The 26,715-nt window shown below is 44.8% G+C and overlaps 1 protein-coding gene across 2 annotated transcripts in view; it reads left to right on the forward strand.

Annotated features, from left to right (window-relative positions):
- meis1a (Meis homeobox 1 a) overlaps window positions 1-26,137 on the forward strand; it is a 57,912-nt gene extending 31,775 nt beyond the window's left edge. The window contains exons 9-13 of one of the 2 annotated variants that reach the window (XR_005708960.1): window positions 4,448-4,524; window positions 16,814-16,872; window positions 21,241-21,330; window positions 22,554-22,668; window positions 24,771-24,855. Coding sequence is in view for 1 of the 2 variants with exons in the window: in XM_040146270.1 (XP_040002204.1) it covers window positions 4,448-4,524; window positions 16,814-16,872; window positions 21,241-21,330; window positions 24,771-24,880 (336 nt within the window). In the remaining variant the exon portion in view is untranslated. Of the gene's footprint in view, window positions 1-4,447; window positions 4,525-16,813; window positions 16,873-21,240; window positions 21,331-22,553; window positions 22,669-24,770 lie in introns of both variants that reach the window. The other variant, XM_040146270.1, reaches the window with a different exon arrangement.
- Window positions 26,138-26,715: the final 578 nt, after the last annotated feature.

The raw sequence follows: 26,715 nt of genomic DNA on the forward strand, positions 1-26,715 counted from the left end.
AATTACCAGAGGACCTGCTGAAATGGTGTAAAACTGACCAGGACATGGCTGACCAGCTGGTCCTGTCCAGCCCGGGAGTCCTCCCTTCTCTGATAACATCAGCCAATTCTTTTAAAATGGGCATTATTTCTGATAAACCGGTGACATTTTTCGAAATTTAAACAACTTCATACCTAAAATAAACCTCAAAACTTGATTTGACACCACAGTAACAGTTGCTAGTCTGGCTCATGTCCTTCCCCATCGCCGTTGTTTGGTGTGAAATGCCTACCCAAGTTTACACAAGTCAGTTCCCAGAGCATCCTGGGGAAAATGGGAATAGCACAAACGCTTCTGGTCATCTGGAGCATTCTTGGCTAAATGTGGACTTGCGAATTGCGACAGCACTCAGGCCTTGACTGATGATTCACTGACTCACAAGAACACAAGATGAGACAAGAATGCAAATTGAGAAAAGACAGATGTCTAACAGTCATTAGTGTTGAGCTGAAACATTTTTCAGAGTTTCTGAGACGTTAACACATTTTAGATACAGGATTTTAACCTTAGAACAACAATATTTTTATCTGATGTTTTGAACATAAAATTAAAATCTGCAAAGTAACAGCAACGTGGCAGATTTCCCTGTGAAATGTAATGGAAGACAAGTTGAAAAACAATGCGTTTACTCCAGTAAAGTACCAAAACCCCTTAACTGTTCTCCAGTTAATTTGAACGGTTCTGTGGCAGCAGACACGTCTCCTCCAAATTCAGAACCATGTGGCCGGTGTGTTGGAGGTCCTCTGCAGAGTCGAATGAGTATGAAGTCAAGCAGCGGTGCAGGTTGCATCAGGTTGCAAATAGCTGCTGAAAGTGCTGCTATCTGGGTCAGGGACGGGCAGCGACGTGCCACAGAGGATCTGCAGCAGCTGGTTTCAGTCAGTACATGAAGAAACTCTCTCTGACTGTCAGCGGTTGCAGTGAAACTTTATTTATCGTTCACAAGGCCCAGGGACTTGGCCAACCTTCTCTGAGCTCTCATACTGTGTATTTAAAGCTGATACTGAAGTTGTCTAGAGATGGCTCGATGCAGCTTTTTCATTTCTGACACCACAACATTTAGTCGGTGTCACGTTAATGACTTCGATACGATACCTGCCCGAATATCTCAATACCGATACTGAAAGGATACCACGAGCCCGTTCTCATTACCTGTCATTTTTAAACCTAATTTGACTGAATAGAAACCTAGAAAATGTGCTCAGTCGAACGCAGACCTCCGCCGAGGAGGTGTATTGAGTCATTTGGGTTCAGTCTACTTCAGTGCAGGACTTCAGTACTGTAGCGTGCAGGCTAATAATCCTGGATTTGAGCATCAGACCCACAGTCAGTGTCCTTTATGTTCATCATTTTCATGCTCAAGAAAATTGTAGTTTTTTTGTTTGTTTTTTCATACACGTAGGTGCGTGTTTAACGATGAGTCGGTACATTTATGACACAAATAATTGGATAATTGTAAATAATTAATAATCGAGGTCCTAGTGTTATTAAAACTTTTACATGGTGTGAAGTAATTTCACGTCCTCTGTACTTGAGTTTATGTGATTTCTCTGATTATTAACTTCATACTTGCAAATAAATATCACTTATTAAACAGCATTTAATAAGACTCAATACGCCTCTTTGGCGGAGGTCTGCGCTCTGAGCACATTTTCTTTTAATAGAAATAAAAACGCACATGCCCCGATCACCGTTACCGGTACTGACTGAGTATAAACCGATCATTTCTAACTGGTGGTGTTGATCTGCCTACTTGTGAACGCCTGATTTTTAGTATCTTAAGTTATGGTAAAGTTAACGTTACCAGTGTGAACGTTGCGTTTGCGTATAGAGATGTTTGCCACATCGGTGAGTTAGCTAAAAAGATAAAGCCAGATTAAACAGTTATCATCGCCCTTAACTACCTCATCAAACTCCAATGGTGAAAAAGTTCACTTGTCACAGAATAAATCACACTCGTTTGACTTATATTTGAGGGCCTGGGCAGGATGATATTATGTTGTCCTCCATCACGTTCGCTAACCTGTCGCTCTTTGAATTCTTGAACAGGTCGGCATGTCTGTCGGCGAGATGCTTTGCCGGGTTGGATGTGGTGGTTCCCTCGGCCTAGGTCCAGGTCTAGGTCTTGGTCTAGGTTTCAAACATCGTTACAGATGTGTCCGTGGGCTTGCCCTGACTGTCGGCTATGTAAGCGAAATACTGCCGTGTTTCGCTTGGATTTGCAGCCTCGCCTCTGGTTTTGTTGCCTGTCGAAGCAGTTGAAGCAGAGCGCTGCTCTCACAAGCTGACGCCCCTGTCGCACATCGACGCCACTCAGGAAATACGGCTCTCAGTAAAACAATGTCATTCTTGTGGTATCGGTACTAACGTGGTACAGTACCGTTTTAACGGCAGGGTATTGCGATACCTTTCTAGTATCGGTATACTGTACAACACAACATTTGGTGCCTGCAGAGACCAATCCTTTACCTTTCTACTAAGCTGTTATTCAGTCATTCATGTGCATCGTCTCATCAAATGATGTGTATTTTGCCATGAATTTAACGTCTCCATTCCCTGCCTGCCTAGTCCCAACCCTAACCTTAGCCTAAACCTAATTCTGACATTAAAGTTTACATTCAGAATTTTTCAAGTCTGTCTAAAAACAATACTCACGTGGCCACATGTACAATGAAAGCATTGTTGGGGGCCGTAATCATTCCCATATATGGTGTGTTGCCCCTGAAGTTGTACCTTCATAATGTGACTATTAATATGCTGAATGAGACGGGGGACAAGATCAGCGGTCCATGCTCTGTTTAGCTGAGTTTATTACGAGGCAGTCTGAGTTAATCAGGTGGGTTTTTTTTATTAGCGATTTCCGAGCTGATCCTGAGGATCAGTGTCCGGACCGATCCAGGCGTATTTTAATGGACTCCCGTCGGCTAAAATACACCAGATCAAAATCTGATCCTTTCTTTACTGAACCTTTCTTTATGACAATCTAACGCCAGTGTCCAATCAGCGTGTCCTCAGAGGTGACGTCCTCTCTCTAGCCAATCAGGAGTCGCATTCACCAATTAGACTTTCAACCACATCAGACCAAATTAGCGCATTTGGTATTAATAGCATTCGTTATATTGGTGTGTCGACCTGCGGATGGAAATTAGCTTCGAGCTACATCTGGTACATCTCTTCCGTTTCTATGAGATTAATGTTTTTGGCACATGAGGATGAAGGCAGCAGTGTTAGATCTTCCATGTCTGAAAAGGTCCTCACAAAGAACCTGACCACCACAGAACCCACATGTTCACTAGAAGCTGCAGGTACTGACTCTGCCTTTGGATAATCGTCTGCTGTATCCACTAAAAAACTGTTCTCTCAGCTTCCTCATCCCTTTTAACTCGTTTGTTTAATAAAATTTAATTTACTTTAATCATTATTTATAGTCCAGATCTTATAGGAATCAAGTGTTTGGCTCAGTTTCTTTCTGTCCCAGTGCTATTAATATTTATATTGAAATCAATGTAAATTATTGATTTAAAACTTAATATGTTTAGGTTTGTGATTTAACGAAGCCGAACCACCAGAGGATATGACACGAGCTACTGAGATCTGCTAAGCTAGCTACCTTTAGCAGGAGTTTAGCTCTCGCTGATTCTTTTCCATCATGAATCGATTTAGCTGATCCTTTATTTAATTATGTGGAATGACATATTAAAAAAATGAGTTCATCAAAATGGATATTTTCCATGTAGGCAAGCTAGCTTACAGTTCAAATATCCCTCTGACTTGACCTGTGTAGTCAGCAGATACTGTGTTTTGGTTTTTTGGTTGTTTTTGTAGTTTCCACACATTTCAAAAGCTGTGTCCATGGAAAGCACATTTCTATGGCATTTTATTTGTTATAGAGGAAAACAGACGTCAGAAAGTCAGACACAGGTTGTAACTCAAATTTGACCAAATATGTAGTTTCTGTGTTTTGCCTTTATAGGCATACACACACGTAAACGTGCACATGCAGAAGAAACGCATACTGTACACACTCACACACATTTGAAAACATCATACACACACACACACAGACTCCTGGGGTGGAGCTGTGCAGCCTCAGGCCTGTTCTGATCCTCGACAGTTAGAGAAACAAGCCTGAACGACCCCCAAACACACACACACACACACACAGTCTAATTAACAGGGCTCTCTCCACTTGGCTTCCCTCTCTAATTGGCTCACCACTTCTTCCCATTAATTATGCTCCATTTCATATTCCCTTAATGAGTCTAGCCCCGCCTTCCTTCTTTAGCTCTAATTAGCAGCAGCTCTAAGGCTCGCGCCAGCGACAACAACAAGAACGGCAACAGCAACAGCAACCAACCCTGGGATGTTTTACACTGTGCTGACATCCGTGTGTTTTGTCCCCCCGCAGCATCCGTACCCATCGGAGGAGCAGAAGAAGCAGCTGGCTCAGGACACCGGCCTCACCATCCTGCAGGTCAACAACTGGTGAGTCTGCAACACTGGCAACGACACACTTCTTATTTTGTTCAGGAAGCCCCCCCCACCCCCAAGGCTACCTGAGGCTAATGATTTGAATGATTAATTCCTGTGGGATCACCCCGTCTCCAAATATCCCCCAATTACAGCTACAGAGGGGAGGAGGCACTTAACTGGAGAGTTAATTGGAGCTTGGAGGGTGGAGGTGGGGGGGCAGAGACCTGTTGGATGTTTCCTGGTGAGCTCTGTTTACTGACACAGAAACGTTAACGTCAGCATGTTGTTATCGTTGGGATCTAGCCGTCAGCGCCGAGTTAGCAAACTGTCTCAGTCGTGTAAACCTAACGTTCTGAACTGCTTGTTTGTTCTCTGATGATTCAACCATCAGAGCAACTTCCAAAGCAAGAGTTCAAGTTTAGTGTCTCTTTATCCAAGGAACAGGGATAACACGGCTGTGGAAAGCTTATTAAATACGCTCCCTCCTCACAGTGGAGGTCTGGTCCATTCTTTGTTCAGAAAAGTCAACAGGAAATCACAGATTGTGACTGAGTAATATTTAACATTCACTAGTAAAGAAAACTTTTGCTAAAGCAGGAAGATCAAACTGAAACATGTTTCACATCTGTTGAAAATAAAAAATATTATAAACAGATCTGAATAAGACGCTCAAAGCTTCTGTTATCGCAACATTTAATCGCCTGGATGTTTTGGGTTGTGGAGCGACAATAATTTAACAGGCTGCTGCGTCTGAAACCACTTTTTAATCCTCTGAAAACTGTGTTCGACAACGCAGAGGAGACCCCTCTACTGATCCAGGGCTAAACCTCCGTCACTGGCAAACAAAACTCGGGAGCTCTGCTTGGCTCTGGGGGAGCCGTGGCATTTATTTGCTAGTGAACTGCGGCTCAAACTGTTGCATTGAGGGTTTACTGCTAACCTGACGTTGCGATGGCTAGTTCGCCCGCGGCGAACTGTGGAGTCTGGTTGTCTGTGGCACTTAAGGGGCAGTCAGCAGCCGGTGTGAAGGGATGCCCTCGCCAAACACGTAGACGTGTCTGGAAAGAAACCACACTGAGCGGTGGTAGGAGATAGGATGCAAACACAGGTCCCCAGTGACAAAGTCACATATTTTGTGCAACCGTCCAACCCAACAGCCACACAAGATATTACAGTTTAATTTATTCCTCCTTTCCTCTGAAATAACCAGCCGTTACTCTCTTTTTCCTCATAGTCTTGTTTTCTTCCACTGTACCTACATTTAAGTATCGGTAGGAACCAGTTTTAACTCTGGGACCTGGTTCATACAACTAAATTACACTGTAAATCACGGGCTGGATTGTAAAGTCTTGTGAAGCCTCAGCACCTGTAAATACACAACCGTTGCATTACAGCAGGAATTTTAAAAACCGACCAGGCCAACAGGAGCAGCAGCACACGAAGCTACAGACAAAACAAGAATCACATTTCAGAAACATTGGAAAGATTTTAAACAGCTGCTTTTAACTCATGAAGAGGAGAAATCCACCCAGAGATCCTTTGAACTGGCAGGGTTCAACAACTCGGCCCTGTAGAGGAGTTACAGTTTACTCCCACCCTCGCTGCTGGGTCCGATCCCACTGCAGTCGGAGGTGTCCTGTCCTGTTGCTAACCGTTGCCAGTCTGAACATGGAGACTAACAGCCGATTGTTTCGGTAACAGTCCTGTGACTCATTTTGGACGGGGCAAACAAACTAGATTTTGTGGTTGAGGTATGAGGACGTGCTGAGATTTAAGATGAACTCTCCCTTTAAGACACAAATGGAACTCTCCTCGGATCAGTCTAGGAACAGATGGAGAAATCTGATCATTTGTCTGAAAACGACAGATTTTTATTCAGACTCAAAGCCTTTTCAGTCTGAAGTGAAGTTCCAATGCGGCAATGCAAACATTTTGCGCAGGAACGATGACCAAGAACACTTGGTTTTCGGGCAGTAATTATGACATTTTACCTTTCATGCTCGTTAACGAAGGAAAAAGAACATTTTGGCTTCAGCCAATCTTGGCCAGGTAAAGAGATGAGAGGATGATGACGTGATGGTGTCATGGACACACCTTCAGTCACCCCTGTTCAGCATTAATAAGCAGTATACAAACATTTAATAACTGCTTTGGAATTCATTATAATGTAGTTGTAAACAGCTGTAAGTGTTTATTAATTAATTTCATTCATGATGCTGTATAAACAGATAATGAATGACAATATACTAAAAGAGCAGCTGGAATACTAAAAGGTCCTTATAGCTGCTTACAACTACATTGTAGGGTGTTTTAAGCCATTTATTAGCAGCCACGACAGCAGCACTGGTATTGTTTTCACCTTGTGATCAACTATACCTGTGGCTTTTTGAGGGTTCAGACTTGGTTTTAGGGTTCAGGTTAGAATCAGGTTTAGGTTTGGGTTAGGGTGAGGGGCTGGGGAATGCATTATGTCAATGATGGGTCCCCACAAATGTAGTACAACAATGATGTGTATGTATGTGTTTGTCCTGAATGTGGTCCTGGAGACTCCTACGTTAGCGTAACTGTAGTAACCTGTAACTACCACTAGGGCAGTTTTTAGGATTTTGGCTGGTGCCTGTCTGCCTGCCTGTCTGTGTGTCTGTCTGTCTGTCTGTCTGCCTGTCTGTCTGTCTGTCTGCCAGCCTGTCTGTCTGTCTGCCAGCCTGTCTGTGTGTCTGCCTGTCTGTCGGTCTGTCTGTCTGTCTGTCTGCCTGTCTGTCTGTCTATCTGTGTGTCTGTCTGTCTGCCTGTCTGTCTGTCGGTCTGTCTGTCTGCCTGCCTGTCTGCCAGCCTGTCTGTGTGTCTGTCTGTCTGTCTGTCAGCCTGTCTGTCTGTCTATCTTAGTGTCTCTCTGTCTGCCAGCATGTCTGTGTGTCTGCCTGTCTGTCTATCTGTGTGTCTGTCTGTCTGCCTGTCTGTCTGTCGGTCTGTCTGTCTGCCTGCCTGTCTGCCAGCCTGTCTGTGTGTCTGTCTGTCTGTCTGTCAGCCTGTCTGTCTGTCTATCTTAGTGTCTCTCTGTCTGCCAGCATGTCTGTGTGTCTGCCTGTCTGTCTATCTGTCTGTCTGTCTGTCTGCCTGTCTGTCTGTCTGTCTGCCTGCCTGTCTGTCTGTCTGTCTGTCTGTCTGCCAGCCTGTCTGTCTGTCTGTCTCTCTGTCTGCCAGCATGTCTGTCTGTCTGCCTGTCTGTCTGTCTGCCTGTCTGTCTGTCAGCCTGTCTGTCTGTCTCTCTGTCTGCCAGCATGTCTGTGTGTCTGCCTGTCTGTCTGCCTGTCTGTCTGTCTATCTGTCTGTCTGTCTGCCTGTCTGCCTGTCTGTCTCTCTGTCTCTCTGTCTGCCTGCCTGTCTGTCTGCCAGCCTGTCTGTCTGTCTGTCTGTCTGTCTGCCTGTCTGTCTGTCTGCCAGCCTGCCAGCCTGTCTGTCTGTCTGCCTGCCTGTCTGTCTGCCAGCCTGTCTGTCTGTCTGTCTGTCTGTCTGCCTGTCTGTCTGTCTGCCAGCCTGCCAGCCTGTCTGTCTGTCTGTCTGTCTGTCTGTCTGTCTGTCTGTCTGCCAGCCTGTCTGTCTGTCTGTCTGTCTGTCTGTCTGTCTGTCTGTCTGCCAGCCTGTCTGTCTGTCTGTCTGTCTGTCTGCCAGCCTGTCTGTGGACAGATGTTGTCACCACGATAGCGTCACAACTGTTCAAGATGCAGTCACCAAACTTTACAGGTGTGTGTGGTCTGACCCATGAGTACTGAGTACTCAGGTAGTAATGTAGTAACGACAACTGAGTACTAAGGTAATAATGTAGTAACAACTACTGAGGACTCATGTAATAATGTAGTAACGGCTACCGAGTACTCGTGTAATAATGTAGTAATAACTACTGAGTACTTATGTAATAATGTAGTAATGACTACTGAGTTCTCGTGTAATAATGTAGTACTGACTACCGAGTACTACTATAGTAATGTAGTAGTGACTACCGAGTACTGCTGTAATAATGTAGTACTTTATCGAGTACTACTGTAATAATGTAGTAACGACTACTGAGTACTACTGTAATAATGCAGTACTGACTACCGAGTACTCCTTTAATAATGTAGAAGTGACTACCGAGTACTCCTGTAATAATGCAGTACTGACTACCGAGTACTCCTTTAATAATGTAGAAGTGACTACCGAGTACTCCTGTAATAATGCAGTACTGACTACCGAGTACTCCTGTAGTAATGCAGTACTGACTACCGAGTACTACTGTAATAATGCAGTACTGACTACCGAGTACTCCTATAATAATGTAGTAGTGACTACCGAGTACTCCTGTAATAACGCAGTACTGACTACCGAGTACTCCTGTAATAATGCAGTACTGACTACCGAGTACTCCTTTAATAATGTAGAAGTGACTACCGAGTACTCCTGTAATAATGCAGTACTGACTACCGAGTACTCCTTTAATAATGTAGAAGTGACTACCGAGTACTCCTGTAATAATGCAGTACTGACTACCGAGTACTCCTGTAGTAATGCAGTACTGACTACTGAGTACTACTGTAATAATGCAGTACTGACTACCGAGTACTACTATAATAATGTAGTAGTGACTACCGAGTACTCCTGTAATAATGCAGTACTGACTACCGAGTACTCCTGTAATAATGCAGTACTGACTACCGAGTACTCCTGTAATAACGCAGTACTGACTACCGAGTACTCCTGTAATAATGCAGTACTGACTACCGAGTACTCCTGTAGTAATGCAGTACTGACTACCGAGTACTCCTGTAATAACGCAGTAGCGACTACCGAGTACTCCTGTAATAACGCAGTAGTGACTACCGAGTACTCCTGTAATAACGCAGTAGTGACTACCGTGTACTCCTGTAATGATGCAGTACTGACTACCGAGTACTCCTGTAATAACGCAGTACTGACTACCGAGTACTCCTGTAATAATGCAGTACTGACTACCGAGTACTCCTGTAGTAATGCAGTACTGACTACCGAGTACTCCTGTAATAACGCAGTAGCGACTACCGAGTACTCCTGTAATAACGCAGTACTGACTACCGAGTACTCCTGTAATAATGCAGTAGCGACTACCGAGTACTCCTGTAATAACGCAGTACTGACTACCGAGTACTCCTGTAATAATGCAGTACTGACTACCGAGTACTCCTGTAATAACGCAGTACTGACTACCGAGTACTCCTGTAATAATGCAGTAGCGACTACCGAGTACTCCTGTAATAACGCAGTAGTGACTACCGAGTACTCCTGTAGTAATGCAGTAGCGACTACCGAGTACTCCTGTAATAACGCAGTACTGACTACCGAGTACTCCTGTAATAATGCAGTACTGACTACCGAGTACTCCTGTAGTAATGCAGTAGCGACTACCGAGTACTCCTGTAATAATGCAGTACTGACTACCGAGTACTCCTGTAATAATGCAGTACTGACTACCGAGTACTCCTGTAATGCTGCAGTACTGACTCTTGGGCGGGAACCTCCACATGCTGAGGGACGTCACGCCTGCCGTGATCCCATCACAACGTGGTCTCAAAGCTTCACTGTTTCTGTCAGTGCTTCTGTATTAGTTGTTGTTGTAGGCTGAAGATCGATCTTGTGAGGTTGTTCAACGGACGGCACATATCAAAGACACTCTGAAGGTCTGGCTCTGTTGCACAGAGTTTGTCTTGGTGTGTAACAGAAAGACCGGGATTAAACTCCCCGCTTGGTTTCATGTGAATATCTCAGACTTGTTCTGGAGCCTGTCGGCTGCTGAAGCCTCTGAAGCCATTAGTCAGTCCGACTCCCGCCGAATATTTGGCTATTGCCGTGGTAACGCCTCTGGAGCAGCTCGCGGTGTTTTTTCTGATTCTGCAGATTCAGAGTAAATGAGCGAGCAGAGACGAGGCTGTAAATGCACCAGGAGGAGGTTTGATGTGAATGGTGCTCACCGGTTTATAGGGTGTGTGTGTCCACAAACATGGGGATGGAGCTGGATCATTGGACCGTTGCTTGATGCTCAAGTTTACTTATGACCTCTCGTCCTCACGTCTTCTTCTCCTCCCCTCGTTTTTCTCTTCTTCTCTAATCTCCTTTGCTCATTCTGCCTCCAATCCTCACTTTTCCTCCTCCTCTTCTCTCCTCTGCTTGTTCCCATCTTTCCTCTCCTCTCTGCTCTTTGTCTCCTTTCCTCTTTGTTTCCTCACCTTGTTTCCTTATTTTCTCTCCTCTCCTGTTCCCTCCCTCTCCTCCTTCTTCTTCCCCGTCTTACCAGTAACTTATTTTAGCTGTGCCCTCTCTAAACATGCCAGTAGACAGAGTTTCTGGTCTTTGTTTTTCAAACTGGTCCCGGTGGCATCAGCCCAAGGCCTGTGCCCCCCAGCTGTGTGTCGTACTCCAGCACCTCTTTCACCTCAGTTTACGTCTCGAGAAGGACCCTGTATTGCGGAAGACATCGAGCTTGGTTACTGTACCGAAGAAGGCCCATCCCAGTGCCGCCAGCAACTACAGGCCAGTGAAAGACTGGTCCTGGGTTCCTTCCGTCCATTGGTCAAGCCTTCATTGGACCCCTTTCAGTTCACCTACCAACCAGATGTTGGAGTGGACGATTTCATCATATACGTGCTCCCCCGTTCCTAGACCCACCTGGACAGGCCAGGGGATGTGGTCAGAATCATGGTGTTTGATTTCTCCAGCACCTTTGGTACCATTCAGGCTGCCCTGCCGGGGAGGAAGATGACTGCCAAGCAGGTTGATGCTCCTCTAGTGTTCTGGATCATGGACTACCTTACCAGACGTCCTCAGCATACGCACCTGCAGAACTTTGTGTAAGACACAGTGGTGAGCAGTACTGGAGCTACGCATGGCAACATCCTGTCCCCTTTTCTCCTTACCTTGTACACCTCGGACTTCAGGTACGACACGGAGACCTGCCACCCACAGGAGTTCTCCGATGACTCTACAGTTTTTGGATGCATCAGGGCTGATGATCTGTCAGAGTCAGTGTCCACTTGGATGCCCAGGTATATTTTGAAACTGGACTGGACCAGGAATTCTGTGGCTCTCTACAGGACGGGCCACAGTTGAGTCCTTTTTCTTGCAGTGGCTCCGGTCCTTCGATGTCTTTGCCACCATGCTGCATATGTTTTATGAGTCTGTGGTGGCCAGCGCCATTTTTTACGCTGTGGTCTGCTGGGGGCAGAAGCCTGAGGGTTGGTCACCCTCGGGCTTCTGCCCCTGCGGCAATCTTTTGGCGGTGGACACCAACAGATTGTTGAGTCTGTTGAGTCTTGTGATTCAAAGGCTGGCTCAGTCCTGGGAGTGGAGCTGGACCCTCTGCATGTAGTCGCTGAGAGGAGAATGTTGTCAGAACTCCTCTCCACCATGGACAACGTCTCGCACCCTCTGCACGGTTCTCGGGTTCGCCAGAGGAGAACGTTCAACCAGAGACCTAGAAGGACTTAATGCGCCACCGAACGCCACAGGAAGTCCTTCCTTCCTGTGGCCATCCAGTTACACAAGTCCTCCTCTTTCTGTACACCTCCATCACTACTCTGCTGTTAAACTGCTGTTAATTTACTGTTGACCCACGTTACACTTTTCATGCAGTTTACCTTTGCGCATTACGGTTAATCTGTCGTTAAACGACTGCTAATCTACTTTGTATGTTTCCATTTTCACACTTTTGTCCACACAGTTATTCAGCCTCACACGTTACGTTTTACTTTTTGCACATTTGCGTTTGCACTTTTTCCTCTTTCCAAACCGAGTGTTGAGCAATTGTACCAAAGCCGCTTCGCAGCAGGAAGTCGCTTCCCCATCTTCCTTGCCCCTTTCTTTTTCTCCTCTTCTCTCCTTCTGTCAGTTCTTTCTGACGGCGGACATGCTGTAGTCAGGGAGGCTGTTTGTGTCTTTACTTGAATTTTGTTTTGTTTGTGAGCATCACAAAAAACTTAGTTTTGTCGGACCAGTGTCGGTTTTGTAAATTTGTTTTCTCAACTCAACTTTGTGCGTGGGAGAGACGGAGAGCTGTGTGTGTGTGTCTGTGTATGTGTGTGTGTGTCTGTGTGTTGGTGGGGCAGTTGGTGTAAATGGCACTTTCATGGCAAACAGCTGGACCGGTTTATTTAAACACTCGTTATGGAGGAGTGAGGCAGTGGGGGAGGAGGGGGGAGGAAGGGGGGGGGTACTGACCTGGGAATGACTTCCAGGGTGGGCGGGGCTTAGCAACTGTTTTACAAGCAGTGGGTTGGAGTGTGTGTGTGTGTGTGTGTTTTCGGTGATTGTGGTTGTGTAGAGCTGCTTTGTTTGATACCTCGGACTGTACAGAGAGGACCAGACCCCCTCTCCCCCTCTCCCTCTCCCTCTCCCTCTTTCTCCCTCGTCTTCCTTCCCCCTCAGTTTCCAGCCTGAGCTGACAGAGGAGCTGGGGCCAGGCACTGACTTTCTTCTGGATAATGTAACGATCCTCTAAATGGATGTCATGGCCCCCGCTTCCGATCGTTTCATCTTCATTATTAAAATCAGGTTTTGTCCTCAATTTGACACAGTCGGGCAGTAATAGTAAAAGTAATAATCAAAGCAATAATCAAATAATCAGGAAAACACACTTCAAGTATCAAAAGTTCTTAATGCAGAAAAATTTGCAAACAAAAAACACAGACCTCAAAATGATTAAAGCAAAAGCAGCAAATCCAGCTGAAACCGTGACGTTTGGCTTTTTGACATGAAAAATGTCTTACACGATTATCAAATGGTTTGCAGATGAATTTTCTGTCAATCAACTGATCAACGGATCGGTTGATTTTGTGTGTGTGTGTGTGTGTGTGTGTGTGTGTGTGTGTGTGTGTGTGTGTGTGTGTGTCAGTCTCATGGTGTGAAGGGGGAACAAATGGGTGAAGCTTTGAATCTGCTCCTGCTTCACTGCCTAACAGGCGGAGGGCCCCTTTAAGATAATATTTACTTTATATTTACTATATTTACTTTATTTGGATTAATGTGGGGGGGGTCAGGGTCAGAACCACGCTGCTGTGTCTACTCTTAAACCAGTGGATGTCATCCACCACAGTGGCTTTCATCGGCAAACCAGCACGTTTTCATCTATACGTCGAGCATTTACCCACGGCAAGACACAAAACCAGAGTTCGCCGTTCATATGTTCCTTTATTCATTGAAAATATGGCAAATGTTAAAGCAGGTCACCGCAAATCCCAACGTGTGTTATGGCTTAGATTCACAAAGAAACAATGCAGTCACAACGTGATCTAATGCAGACTTGTGTTACCACTGGATGGATGGATAAATAGAATGAAACATAAAAATGAATAAATGAATTAAAAGAAGAGAGACTAAAGAACCATAGTGAGACGGAACCATAGTGAGACGGAACCATAGTGAGACAGAACCATAGTTAGACGGAACCATAGTGAGACAGAACCATAGTTAGATGGAACCATAGTGAGACGGAACCATAGTGAGACGGAACCATAGTGAGGCAGAACCATAGTTAGATAGAACCATAGTTAGATAGAACCATATTGAGGCAGAACCATATTTAGATAGAACCATAGTTAGATAGAACCATAGTGAGACAGAACCATGGTTAGACGGAACCATAGTGAGACGGAACCATAGTGAGACAGAACCATAGTGAGACAGAACCACAGTTAGATAGAACCATATTTAGATAGAACCATAGTTAGATAGAACCATATTGAGGCAGAACCATATTTAGATAGAACCATAGTGAGACAGAGCCATAGTTAGACAGAACCATAGTGAGACAGAGCCATAGTTAGACAGAACCATGGTGAGGCAGAACCATATTTAGACAGAACCATAGTGAGACAGAACCATATTTAGATAGAACCATAGTTAGGCAGAACCATAGTGAGACAGAACCATAGTGAGACAGAACCATAGTTAGATAGAACCATAGTTAGATAGAACCATAGTGAGACAGAGCCATAGTTAGACAGAACCATAGTGAGGCAGAACCATAGTTAGACAGAACCATAGTTAGACAGAACCATAGTGAGGCAGAACCATATTTAGACAGAACCATAGTGAGGCAGAACCATAGTTAGATAGAACCATAGTTAGACAGAACCATAGTTAGACAGAACCATAGTGAGGCAGAACCATAGTTAAATAGAACCATAGTTAGATGGAACCATAGTTAGACAGAACCATAGTGAGGCAGAACCATAGTGAGGCAGAACCATAGTTAAATAGAACCATAGTTAGATGGAACCATAGTTAAATAGAACCATAGTTAGACTGCCCTATGTGCTAAATGAACTCTACAATGACAGGAATCCACTATAATACACCGTACACAGGTGCATATTCTTTGAAGCTGTAGCGTACGGCGCAGGATTGGCCACTGATGACAAACAGAATGAACTGTACATTAAATATATGTATGATACGTGAATAATTTACACAGTGTATAGTCGTTGTTCTGTTAATCCAAGTATGGTTGCAAGTTTTGTTGTAAGATATTTGGTGCAACAAAATGGAGCCAGTCGCTCTGCGCTCGTCTCTTTTTCTGTTTTGTTGCACAATGTTTTCTTCTTCCATATTCCGAGTATGTAATGATTCAACCAAATGTCTCTTCAGAAAAGCCTCTGAAACAGCATTTAGAGAGTCACGTGGCCTAAAAGTTCTCCGAATCCAGAGGGATGAGGTTCTCTGAGCAGTCTCAGCTCCTGGGGGAGGAAGCTGCTTCCATATCAGCGGTGACTGACAGTGACCAGACGACGGCAGATATTTTGCTTTTTGTGCAGTTTTCAGTCTGACAGCTCAGTCGGTGACACAGTTCAGCTTCCTGTTGGAGCTGCAGCAGATCCTCAGAATAATTCTTCCTCTCCACCTCCACCTCCTCCTCCTCCTCCTCCTCCTCCTGCTTTCCTTTTTTTACTCCCTGAAAAGACTGCTGTGGCTTTTGTTTTCCTGAAAAGGAAACCGGGTCGTTCCTCCACTTTTTTTTTCTTTACCCCCTCTCCCCCCGCTTTTTTGAACACATTGAAATGGAACCATCCCACAGGGGGTGAGGAGGGGGGTGAGGGCGGGGAGGTGTTTGTAGGGGACATAAATCAAGTGGGAAACCACAGAGCTTTCACTGTGGGGCGGGTCAGGAGGGGTCGACGGGCGGTTCAGAAAGCTTTAAGCTGAGGAAGACCAGAGCGCTGCAGAGCGGAGGCTGTGCCGGGGGGGTGGGGGGGGTTAAGGAGGAGGAGGTGGACGGATGGGGGGTCACAGGAGGTGCCGGGTCGTAGGTCACGCATACCAGGATGATGGCTTTCAAAAGTGTACTTAGAAGGGGACATGTATGAACGCACCACTGCTGCACCCCCACCCCCACCCTTCTAGTTTCAGTGCAGTTACACTTTGTACCATTGTATTAACCTGGTTAATGAGCTGTGTGTTACCCACCGTATTACTTTACTGACCTGAGGTGGGCCAAACTCCAGCAGCCGAGACAAAAGCTTGATTTGATTTGATTTATTTGAGCTGCAAACACATAAATCTGAGTTTAACGTGAGTCAAACTCTTTCAGCTGTGGAACGAATCCTTTAGTTAACCGGGACTTGACTGTTTTAACCGTAGCTCCTAAGCTGGACCGAAGTGTTTTAGCTGCTAAAGCTGCTAAACCTGACTTTGACCAACAGAAATCTCATTTTGACCTGCTGAACCAAGTTTTAGCAGAGTGAAAAAAAACAAAACGTTTCAACTGTTAACCTGAATCATTAGCGAACCTGAACCGAAACCACTGTAGCTGCTAAACCATTTTCCTTGGCTTCTTGCTGGTAATCATTGTTTTTATATCACAACACATTTCCAGTATCATGGTTATTTTGTAATTTTTTTGTATCAAACACAATGACATTTTGCAAAGTCTTTGTATTTTCCTCCAATTGTTCCAAAAAAGCCATTTTCATTCTAATTCTCAAGGTTCAGGTCAGATCAATGTACATCTTCACATGGTTTTCACAGCCCATAATCTATCACACTTACTTTGCACAGTTTTTTGAAATTCAGAAATAATGCAAAGCTTGTGTTCTGGTGTCTTTCCGACTTTGCAACAGTATTTTGGCGACTAGATGTTCTACTGAACTGAGCAAGCGCCCTCAGAAAATAAGAAAGGAAACATTTCATGTGGGAGAAACTTCATGTGTGTTGTGTGTGTGGTGAGTTGTCTGACCAGACTTCATTTAGAAACCGTCACTGTTTTCCTCTTCCTCCTCCTTCCCTCTCCTCTTTTTCTCAGGTTCATCAACGCGAGGCGGCGAATCGTCCAGCCCATGATCGATCAGTCCAACCGAGCAGGCAAGTTTCACGTTTCATGTTTTTCTATGTTAAACTCCAGTCCAGAGCATCCAGTAAGTTCACCAGCAGAAAAGCTTTAGTACAAAAATCACTAATTTGACCTAATTTTGATGCTTTAGGCAAATATTCAATGCATGATAAAATCTAATTTTTTTCACCGTTTGAATTGACTCAGTAATTTACGTTGTTTAAAACCGTGCGACAGTTACAAATTCAGGCGACGTATGATGATCTTGTGAGCAATGAAAACACTCACTGGTTCCCTGCTGGAACACATTAAGCCTGCTGCCAAGAATCTTGGCGTTTGGTTTGATAGTCACTTAAGTTTTGAGCAGCACACCACAAAACTTGTGCAGTCTTGTTTTTATTATCTGAGAAATATTTCCAAAATACCATCTATCTTATCTTTCAAAGACAGAGAGCATTTTTACACGCCTTCATCTCCTCACGCCTCGATTATTGCAACAGCCTCTTCACCTGCCTCGACCAAAAATCCATTAATCGGCTCCAGACTCTGCTGAACTCAGCTGCCAGGCTTTTAACAAGATCCAAGAGAAGTGACCACATCAGTCCTGTTTGAGCCGCTTTGCACTGGTTCCCAGTAGGTTTTAGAACTGATGGTAAGATCTTACTGTTGACTTCTAAGGCTCTTCGTGGCCTCTCTCCGTGCTACTCTCCTATGAGCCAGTACGTAGCCTGAGATCCTCGGGCTGAGGTCTTTTACCTGTTCCCGAGGTCCGGCTGAAAACTGGAGGTGACAGAGCGTTCGCCCTGAAGCTCTGAGATCAGGTCAGCAGAATCAGTGACTTTTTTAAATCTCTTCTTAAGACGTACTTTTATGGGAGACATCTTCCCGATTTTACCTGATTTTGCTGGCGACACTGTAATTGGTTTTGTTTTATTTGCTATTTTCTTTATACGGAAATCTTTTTCTGCTTGTTTTGACGTCGTTGCCTTGTGTGAAGCTCTTTGTAAACGGGGTTTAGTATTGTCTGGATCAAATTGCTCTCGGATCTAAAACTTTTTTTTAAAAACACAGACAATTCGGGCAAGAAAAAATATTTAGTTTGGACATATGAGAAATAATGTAATTTTTAAAAATGCATCCCCAAAGCCTTATCCTGAACCACGCTGTAGAACTGATGTGGTTCTGTTCATTCATGCTACTTAACATGAGTGACCTTACCTCTATCTATGGTATTGAATCTAAAATGGTTGTCCTGTTGCCATGTTGCCTGTAACAGGGCAACAGGGCAACAGGGCATTTGATTTTTTCCCCACGCTTGAACAGAAGTTTGAATTTTTTTGATGAAAGCTGACGCCCTAAAGGCCCAGGTGTGTTTGAATAGAACTGGTTTATGTGACGACGGGTCCAAACGGGTCCGAAGGCCAAAGTGTTTATAGCTGTTCCACATATTTTTCTCCTGTTAGTCATTCATGACGTTGAACTCATTCGTACAGACGACATGTGGCCAGTCGTTGTGTGAAGAGTGAAAAAGGAGAGTTAGAGGAGGAAGTTCAGATCCTGTCTGTTTTTCAGATTGTTGGTTTTGAAAAGTCCCCCCAAATTCAAATGTTGGGAAAGTGTGGTAGGAGGGGGCTTCAGATGAATTTCAACCATTCGACAAGCATTTGGGTCGAAGCGTATGAGTTCCATAATTCAGGCTAGTTAGCAATCGGGCTAATTTTGAGCCAGTATCGCCTCTCCTGTTGCCAGGATAGGTCCAGGTACGCTGGTCTGGTTCTGACACGACATTCAACAAGAGTCCAGGCAGGCCAAACATTGGTTTGGCCAGTGTTTGGCCAGTGTTGTGCCAAGCCACTGTGACAACGTGGGAAGTTTTTCATGAGTTTTGGTTCAACGCAGCATCACTGGTCGTGATCCACAGCTCCATGAGATGTGTTATCACCAGTCATCATAGCGGGCCAATTACTGCCGCTGTAAGAGTGTGAAGGATTGTGTTAACAGGAAAACTCGATGCCAGTTGTCTTATATATTCAGTAATGGAAGACGAGAGCAGCGATTCACTTGTCCACCGTCAAGACTTTCACTGGAATTATTAACATCATATCTTTTGTTTTAGTGACTAAATGACTTTAATTTAAGTTGAGGACGTTCAACGGGCAAACATGCCAGACAGTTATCAGGAGTTCACATCCCCCAGTATTCCAGATTCTATTGGAGCACTCCAGCTGGAATATCCAGGTTTTTCCAGCATGGATACGGATTTATCTGAGTTCCTGACAGCAGGATATGATGTCTACATGCTAAAAACATAACCAGGATCCTAATGTGCATGTTAACACAGTCAGTGGAACGGCAGCCTGAATTTGAGCAGTAGGACGCACCGAAACGGCAGAAAAGAGTCTCGCTGCTGAACGTCCCCCTGCTCTCTGTGTCCTCTGGCTCCTCAGTGTGTTAGAACGAACAGAGAGGCTTAAACTCCAGGATTGAATGGCCTCTAAACCCCAGCAGGATTAGCTCCAGACAAAGATGCTAATCGCTTTGACTGACCACTCCATTGAACATTTTAACCTGGGATTAAAACAAATAGGAGCCCAGCTAAAGCGGGGCTAAAGTACCGCTAGCCTTTTGGCCCCTGAGCTTTGTAAGCATTAACCCCGGGGCTGACTCCCACACAAAAGCATCGCTACACTGCTGAACGGCAGCGATGAGAAACTGTTAGAGACTTCGGTCCCGGGAATGCGACTGTTTAGACTGAAGAACTTCACTCACTTCCCCTGAAGATGAAACTGTATCAAGCTAATTTCCCCCCGAGGATGAAAGTGTTTCATGTAATGTCGTCTCATCACTGATTAATGACCCCCTCCGCCTCCCTCCCAAGATCAGATGCAAAATAATCGACAACATAAACAGCTGTAGAGCAAAACAGGAGGTCATTCAAACACAACATTACCAACTGTTAATGTTGCCAAACCTGCAGCACCTTTTCAGCAGATCACTTTTTTCTCTTTGGTTCCGTTTTCCAACAAAAAAACACTTGAAGTCCAAAATACGGTAGTTTTCCAGCGGCATTTGAACACAGCACAAAACAGGAAGGATTTGTCAGCTAACAAAGACATAAACCGGTGGAAAAGCCGAGAAAAATGAAAGAAGAAATCTTTACCACGAAAGTGTACAGCTCACTTTCATGGTAAAGATTTACACTGAGGCAGATTTAGTTTGAAGTTTAGAAGTCAGAAAATAGAAACTATTTTCTGTCTTATCATGTTAATTATCTGGTGATAACCTCAGGTTTATCTGGAGACCCCATGTGGTGTCCCGACCCACAGGTTGGGAACCACCGGTCTAAAATATCACCTTGTGCTGTAGCATTCATTTTTCCTTTCCCCATTTAGACTTAGGGACCAAATCAGAAAAAGAAGAAACAGTGGCAGACTGTGTCTGAATTGGCTTTTCCTGCCTTTTGCCTCTACTTGTCTCAGTGTGTTACACGTTTGTTCCTGGTGTTTTCCCTCTAACGTCACCGGTTGTAGCCAGATGTGTTGAAACGTGATGGTCAGACATCGGCTGGACCGACCAAACATTTGTAGTGTTGACGAACTCTGAAAGACTAAAATAAAACGAACTAACTAAAGGGGGAATAGGAATTTTGTTGAACCAACTCCTCCATTTAAATCTAAATGAATATTAATTCACTGATTATTGGTCATTTTAATTTTCACATGTAGTGGATTGTATGCTTCCATGTCGATACGTTCCACGGTTGTGACATTTTTGCATTTCAAGCTGACCTGCTGTGCACTGACTGAAAGACTTCAAAGTTTATTTCTGCAATTATTCAGTAGGAATGAATGGGACACTGTGACTATTTTCCCTTTTATTTCGACAAATTTGCTTCGATTTTTTTTTCCATGAAGCCTCCGTGGAAATTATTAGAAAAAATAAAGGCCCATAAAATGAAGCTTTAGCCAATCATTTTCCACCGTAAGCTGAAGAGTTCAGCGCAGAGCTGGTCGGCTTCATATGCAAAAGTGTGAAATTTGTCTATAGGCAAGCATGGAATTCAAAGTGTATAAAAAATGATTTGGGATTTTTTTGATTTCATGACGCAGTTCTTCAAGGAAATTCCTCAGCAAATCAACAACTGCTTATTGACCCAACACAAATTACTAAACTTAAATAAATTCTTTCTTAATCGTTTTGTCTTTTCTCCGTAACAGCGCCGTATTACGCGGTTCCTTCCGGGACACTTGTAAGAAATGATTAGGAAATCGCGGTCCTGTCAAATAAAGCTTTACCGGATGCCTGTGTGATAGACAGCAGCTGTCGGACGGTCCTCCACCTCACAGTGTGAATGTGAGAGTGAGATAATTAAAAAGAGCGCGCTCCCTCTCTGTCCACAGTGAGCCAGGCGGGACCGTATGGCCCAGATGGTCAGCCAATGGGAGGCTTCGTCATGGACGGACAGACACACATGGGAATCAGACCAACTGGTAAACACACACGTTCTTACTAAATCCTTATTGCACAAAAAGTAAAACGGCTGCATGAATGAAAAATGAAGAAACACCCCTGCCTGGCGGGGCAGGGAATTAGAAGAGGTAGAGGAAAGATCGCGTTGTCATCTCGATCAAAAGAGTTCCTCCTCTGTACAGAGGCCATTTTAGGACATCTCACGGTCCACTTCTAAAGCTGGGTTTATACTTAGCAGCAGGGGGGTAACAGCAGTCGTGCCATAGATACCTGTGGTGTTGGTTCTGGTTCATAGTTCGGCTTCAGATTTCACCCCTTGGTATCACCACTGGAACACTAGATGGACGCTTTGCTGAAAAGAGGACAATCGCTAGCTCTTCCTTTAACCATCAGCTCGCTCTCTCTTTCACGAGGCTCTGCAGTTTTACTGTGACTCCTTCACCTAAACAGTAAATCCCCCTCTCAGCTCAGCTCCACACTCAGCTCAAGCTGGACTAAGCTAAACTTCGGGCTGTATGTGTTTAAAGGGCCCCATCTCCCACACGGTTCTTTCTATACTGAAGCGAACCGGCTCAAATTAAAACTGAGACTTGGCTCTTTATTGTAGTTTCCATGATTTTATTTTAGATTGAATGTGCTGAAGCTCAGAGCCTGAAGAACAAAACGTGTGTAACTGTCCAAAAACGTACGGTCTGGACTGTATGCGTTCAGCATCCCGTCTTGCTACGCACTCTACGGCTGAGGCTCTCCGTCCTCGGTTTGCAGATACCTTGATACCTTGTCAGGTACCACAGCGTTGGACAGGTGTACATTTTGACCTGCAGGTGGCACTGGATGAATGGACCGAATTTCATGGCAATGGGACGGTACTGAGGCTGAACCCCACCTACCTGTTTCTGTCAGAATGAAAATTCAAAGGCAGCACGTGAGCTGATCACGGCCCCGGTCTCTAATAATATTCTGAGGCCTCTGATTCCAAGATCACGAGCAGGTGCTTCATTACCTTAAGCTGACAAACTGCTTTGCTAAGATCACAACCTCATTGGCTCCTCAGGAAACAAAACATCAGTCAGAAAGCGTTTCATTACTTCAGCTGATTGTTGACCTCAAGGCTTCGTTATCTCTGGATCATTAGCGTCAAAGGTAGTTCAGACGTTGTGACGTAAAGTTGTGTGAGTTACTCACTGGTCATGCTACTGGTGCAAACCGTGCGTGTGTGTGTGTGTGTGTGTGTGTCCTGCAGGTCCTATAGGTGGCGTGGGGATGGGCATGGGCGTGGAGGGACAGTGGCACTACATGTAGCACCACCACCACCACCCTGCAGCCAGAGGACCCGCCCAGCGTCCCAGGAAACCACCGTGAGTAGCAGGGAAGAGGGTCTCCGAGGCACGAATCACATGGGCCCAAATTAGGGCCACCTAGAGTCGTGACCTCTCTGCTGATACAACATCCTGCCTATTATTATATTTATGTTATAATCAAGGCCCGTGAACCCGAGCCTCCGCACCAAGTGACTGACACTTACTGTTGGAAAGTCAGAGAAGAGACAAAAGAGACATCTACAAACAGACGCTAAGTGACCACAAAGAGAGTGTTGCTAGGTGGCAATCTGGCTTTGGCCTGGAGGACCAAACCACAAACTAGTTGACCTAAACAAATACAGACAGATGCTGTACAGGAACAAGACTCCAAACCATCTCTGCCGTCCTAAGCTACTGCGCTCAGCTTCTCTACGCTAATTAAAGCCAGTTCCTCTGATTTAAAGGTCAATTAATCCTCTGAGATCCTCTCCATATTCTGTCTAACGAACTGATCATTAGCGAGAGACGCAGAACGCTCTCATCTCTTTATTTGATTACACAGAGTCCAATTACTCTGTAAGCAGTTTTCGTTATTAAGCGGGAGGAGGAGGAGGGAGGGCAGTGAACGCGGCGTGGGGAGGAGAGATTAGGAGGAGGTTTGTGGGTAAAAAAGGAAGTGTAGAGATGCGGGGGGGGCTGTGGTCAGTCATTCGGCAACATCACTCAGACCAAAGTCAATTAAAGAGTCTTCAGGAGAAGCGTGAGTCTTTCTTCCCTCTGCCATTACTGAGCTTATGGCTGCGGGGAAACAATACACCTGTCAGCTGGGATCTGATGCAGCCATGCATGCGGCCGCAACACACACACACACACACACACACACACTTATTAACAGTAGGAGATGACCGCTCCACGGTCATTTGGCCTCTTTTTTTTGTCTTCGAATGGAAAATGATTCCAAACTGGATCCTAAATGTCGGCCTTAGACCATCTGACTTAATATCAGGCTCCCGCCAACATTTAAAACCACCTTGTTAAAGTTTTATTTCAGAAGAATCGCCACATGATTGCTCATGAGGGTGAAGTAAATCCATGCTAAACCAATTATTTGTGGTGCGCTTGGTGAACCATAGACCAACAGCAAGCAGTCATGGAGCTGACCTTAGCTGTGCGTCACGTCCAGTTTTACTGAAACTCTCATAGACTGTGATGAGACAGAAGCTAGTCGGTCTTCCAGAGAGCAGCACGTTAGCTAGCATGTTAGCAGTTAGCTCGCCAGCTAGTGTAGTTCACCAAGTACTCAACTTTATTTTATTCATACAACCCAATAGCACAAATCACAAATTCACCTGAAAGGGCGTAACAATCTGTACAGAATTCAACACCTTCTGTCCTTAGAGCCCTTAATCAGAGAAGGAAACCCTCCCCAAAAAAGTTTACCAGGGTAAAATGGAAGAAAGATCAGGAAGAGCAACAGGGCAGGACAGACACACGGAAATGTAGTGTGTAGAAAACAGAAGAACACAGTGGATTTACAGTACAGGCGGTCAGGATGACAACATTATAGATAGATTGTAAACATACACGATGAATGCTACAAGACAACTAGTCCTGAGAGTAGCTTCTAGAAAGACTGAGAGAGCCAGAGAGTCCAAAATGGAGGAAGCTCAGAGCCTCTTAGCTGCGTCACCACCCAGTTTTAGTTAACTCTCCTCCTATTGGAGCATAAACGGCTCCACAAATACGTCTGTCAAACAAACCGCTTGAAATTACTGTTTCGCTGGCGAGCGCGCTAACTAGCTAGCAACCTGACGGTTAGAACGGCAGCCGGTTCAAAGAGCTGTTTTCCCCTTTTCAGTGATTCTTTATTGAATGTAGAGGAAAATGTCAGGGGGGAGTAAACGGCCCAGACCAGAGGAAACCGAAAGGAGCTGCGACTGACTAGCGCTAGCGTTGTCAGTTAGCTCTCAGCTACAGCGGTTCACCATGTGTCCTGCGAGTCGTCGCCACATCGCCACACTTTCAGAACCACGTATTTTATGAAGACAGGTGGATTAACTTTGTTGTGCCTCTCTCTGGTGTGACCAGGGTTTAATGGTGCCTCACCTCGACTGAGGAGATCCGACTCATCTAACTCTTGCCTTCTGTTTTCTCTGCAGGACTCCTTCAGCAGGTCTGCAGACCTCCATGGAGGGCGTGGAGCAGGACCCCACGCCTCCTCACCTGTCCTCCCCCCAGCCCCACCCCTCTGGGCACCTGCCCGGCCTGAAGCGGAAGCCGCCCGCTGCCGCCGCCATCTCCAGGGCCACCGGAGACGCTTCGTAACTTTGCAAATCTCCCAGCTGGAGCACAGAAACAGAGAGAATGTGAGGACAGATGGAGATCTGGAGGAGGAATGATAAACAGTTGTGTATTAACTGATGACACCTGGATTTTTCTGGAGGACTTTTGTGAATCGGGACTTAAAAGTCAGCCTTGCGTCCCTGCGCTTGATCGTGTCCTATCTGTGACGGATGAAGTCCGACAGATCTAACCTCCCTGCTCCTTCTCTGGACTGCGACTACGGAAGCCCTGGGTGGACATTTTAGAACCAGCAGAACTTCCTTCCCGTCCTCTCCTCCTCTCCAGCCGATGAACCGGTATCGACACGAAGCCGATGTCTGTATTTCCCGAGGAGTTCTCTTCAAACAGGACACCTCGACCAACCGTTTTTCAAGAGACTGCAGCTCTGAGAAATGGATGGCCGAGGTCACGTGACGGAGCGCTGTTGACCGTGGACTCTCCGAGACAAGTCGAAACAAGTGCTCTCTTGCTGCCTTTTGCATAATAATACCATTTTAAAATGAAAGGACTGGTACTGTTTCACCTTTCACACTGTGTGTGTTTGTCTTTTTTCATAAACTTCTATCCTCCCTCGAGCCCCACAAATATTTCAGTTCTAAAAATAAAAAAGTGAAGCAACATTGTTCCTCTATTCGTGAAAGTATTTTTTTTTGGATTTTATCGACGCCTGGTGCTTTTGGCTCCTTGTGTTGAGATTTTTAACAAAGTGTTGTCAGGCTCTGCAGAAGCTCTCCGTTGTAGATGAACGCCACTACGTTGACTCAAGAACTGAGCTGGAGTTTAGAGGTTCTGGTTTGTAACTAGTGCTTCTGTTCTGATAGACACTCTGCTTTTCCGCCTCTATATTTGAGGGGGAAATTTTATGTTATCTCCTAGAAATGATGTATTTATAATTTATTGTGCCAAACACTTTCTGAGGAAAACGTAGTTGTTAGCTCGATTATCTTCACTGACTAGATATTTTCAATCTGGGGGGAAAAAAAACTGTCAAACCGAGTCCCCCCTGTGTGTTTTAGTTTGGACCCCAATGGCACCTTGGTTAGAGTCAGGCAAGGAAAAATATTGTCAGTTAAACGCTGAGAGATTAAAGATATTTAACCAAAGCGTCCGTTTTTCTCTCATAACCAAGAAAGGTCAAATCTTGCTTTAGTTGCTAGAAGTGGAAATGAGAAAACAACTGAAAGGCTCAGCACGTACGTTCTTTAAAAACGTTTTCACACGAAGTTGATAAAGAACGTCACCGGCATTATGCTCTTCTCAAAAATTTTTTTATTCTGTTGCGAATTAGTTTTCTATTTTTAGGAGACATGGTTACAACCAGCTGGAGTTTCTGGTTGTACTTGGCTCATTAAAGCTCTTTTTTTTATTTCCTTCTTCATTCCTTCCATCTTATCTTTCTCCCTTCTCCCTTTTCCTTCCTTTCTTTGACCCTTTTTTCTTCTTTTCTCTCTTCTTTACATTTTCTTTCTTTTCTTTTTTTCCCCCAGTTCGGACTTTCCTTCTTCCCTACTCTTTTTCTTCCTTCTTTTTATTTGTCCTTTCTTTTTTCCTTATTTACCACTTGACCAGTAAATACTCTGCTGCCAGGAGCCCGACCAATAAATCATCTGAGCCAATATATTGGTCAGTATTCACTCATTGCAGATATATTTGTATCAGCGTTTGTCGGCCAATAAGTAACAAAAAAATGTCAAAGACATGTTTGAGGTCATTTAGAAACTGTGGCTCTGTTACAGTTTTTACTAATAGTTCCATTTTCAC

The sequence above is a fragment of the Xiphias gladius genome, chromosome 15 (genome assembly GCF_016859285.1).
Source record: "Xiphias gladius isolate SHS-SW01 ecotype Sanya breed wild chromosome 15, ASM1685928v1, whole genome shotgun sequence".
In the NCBI taxonomy this organism is placed as follows: Eukaryota; Metazoa; Chordata; class Actinopteri; order Istiophoriformes; family Xiphiidae; genus Xiphias; species Xiphias gladius.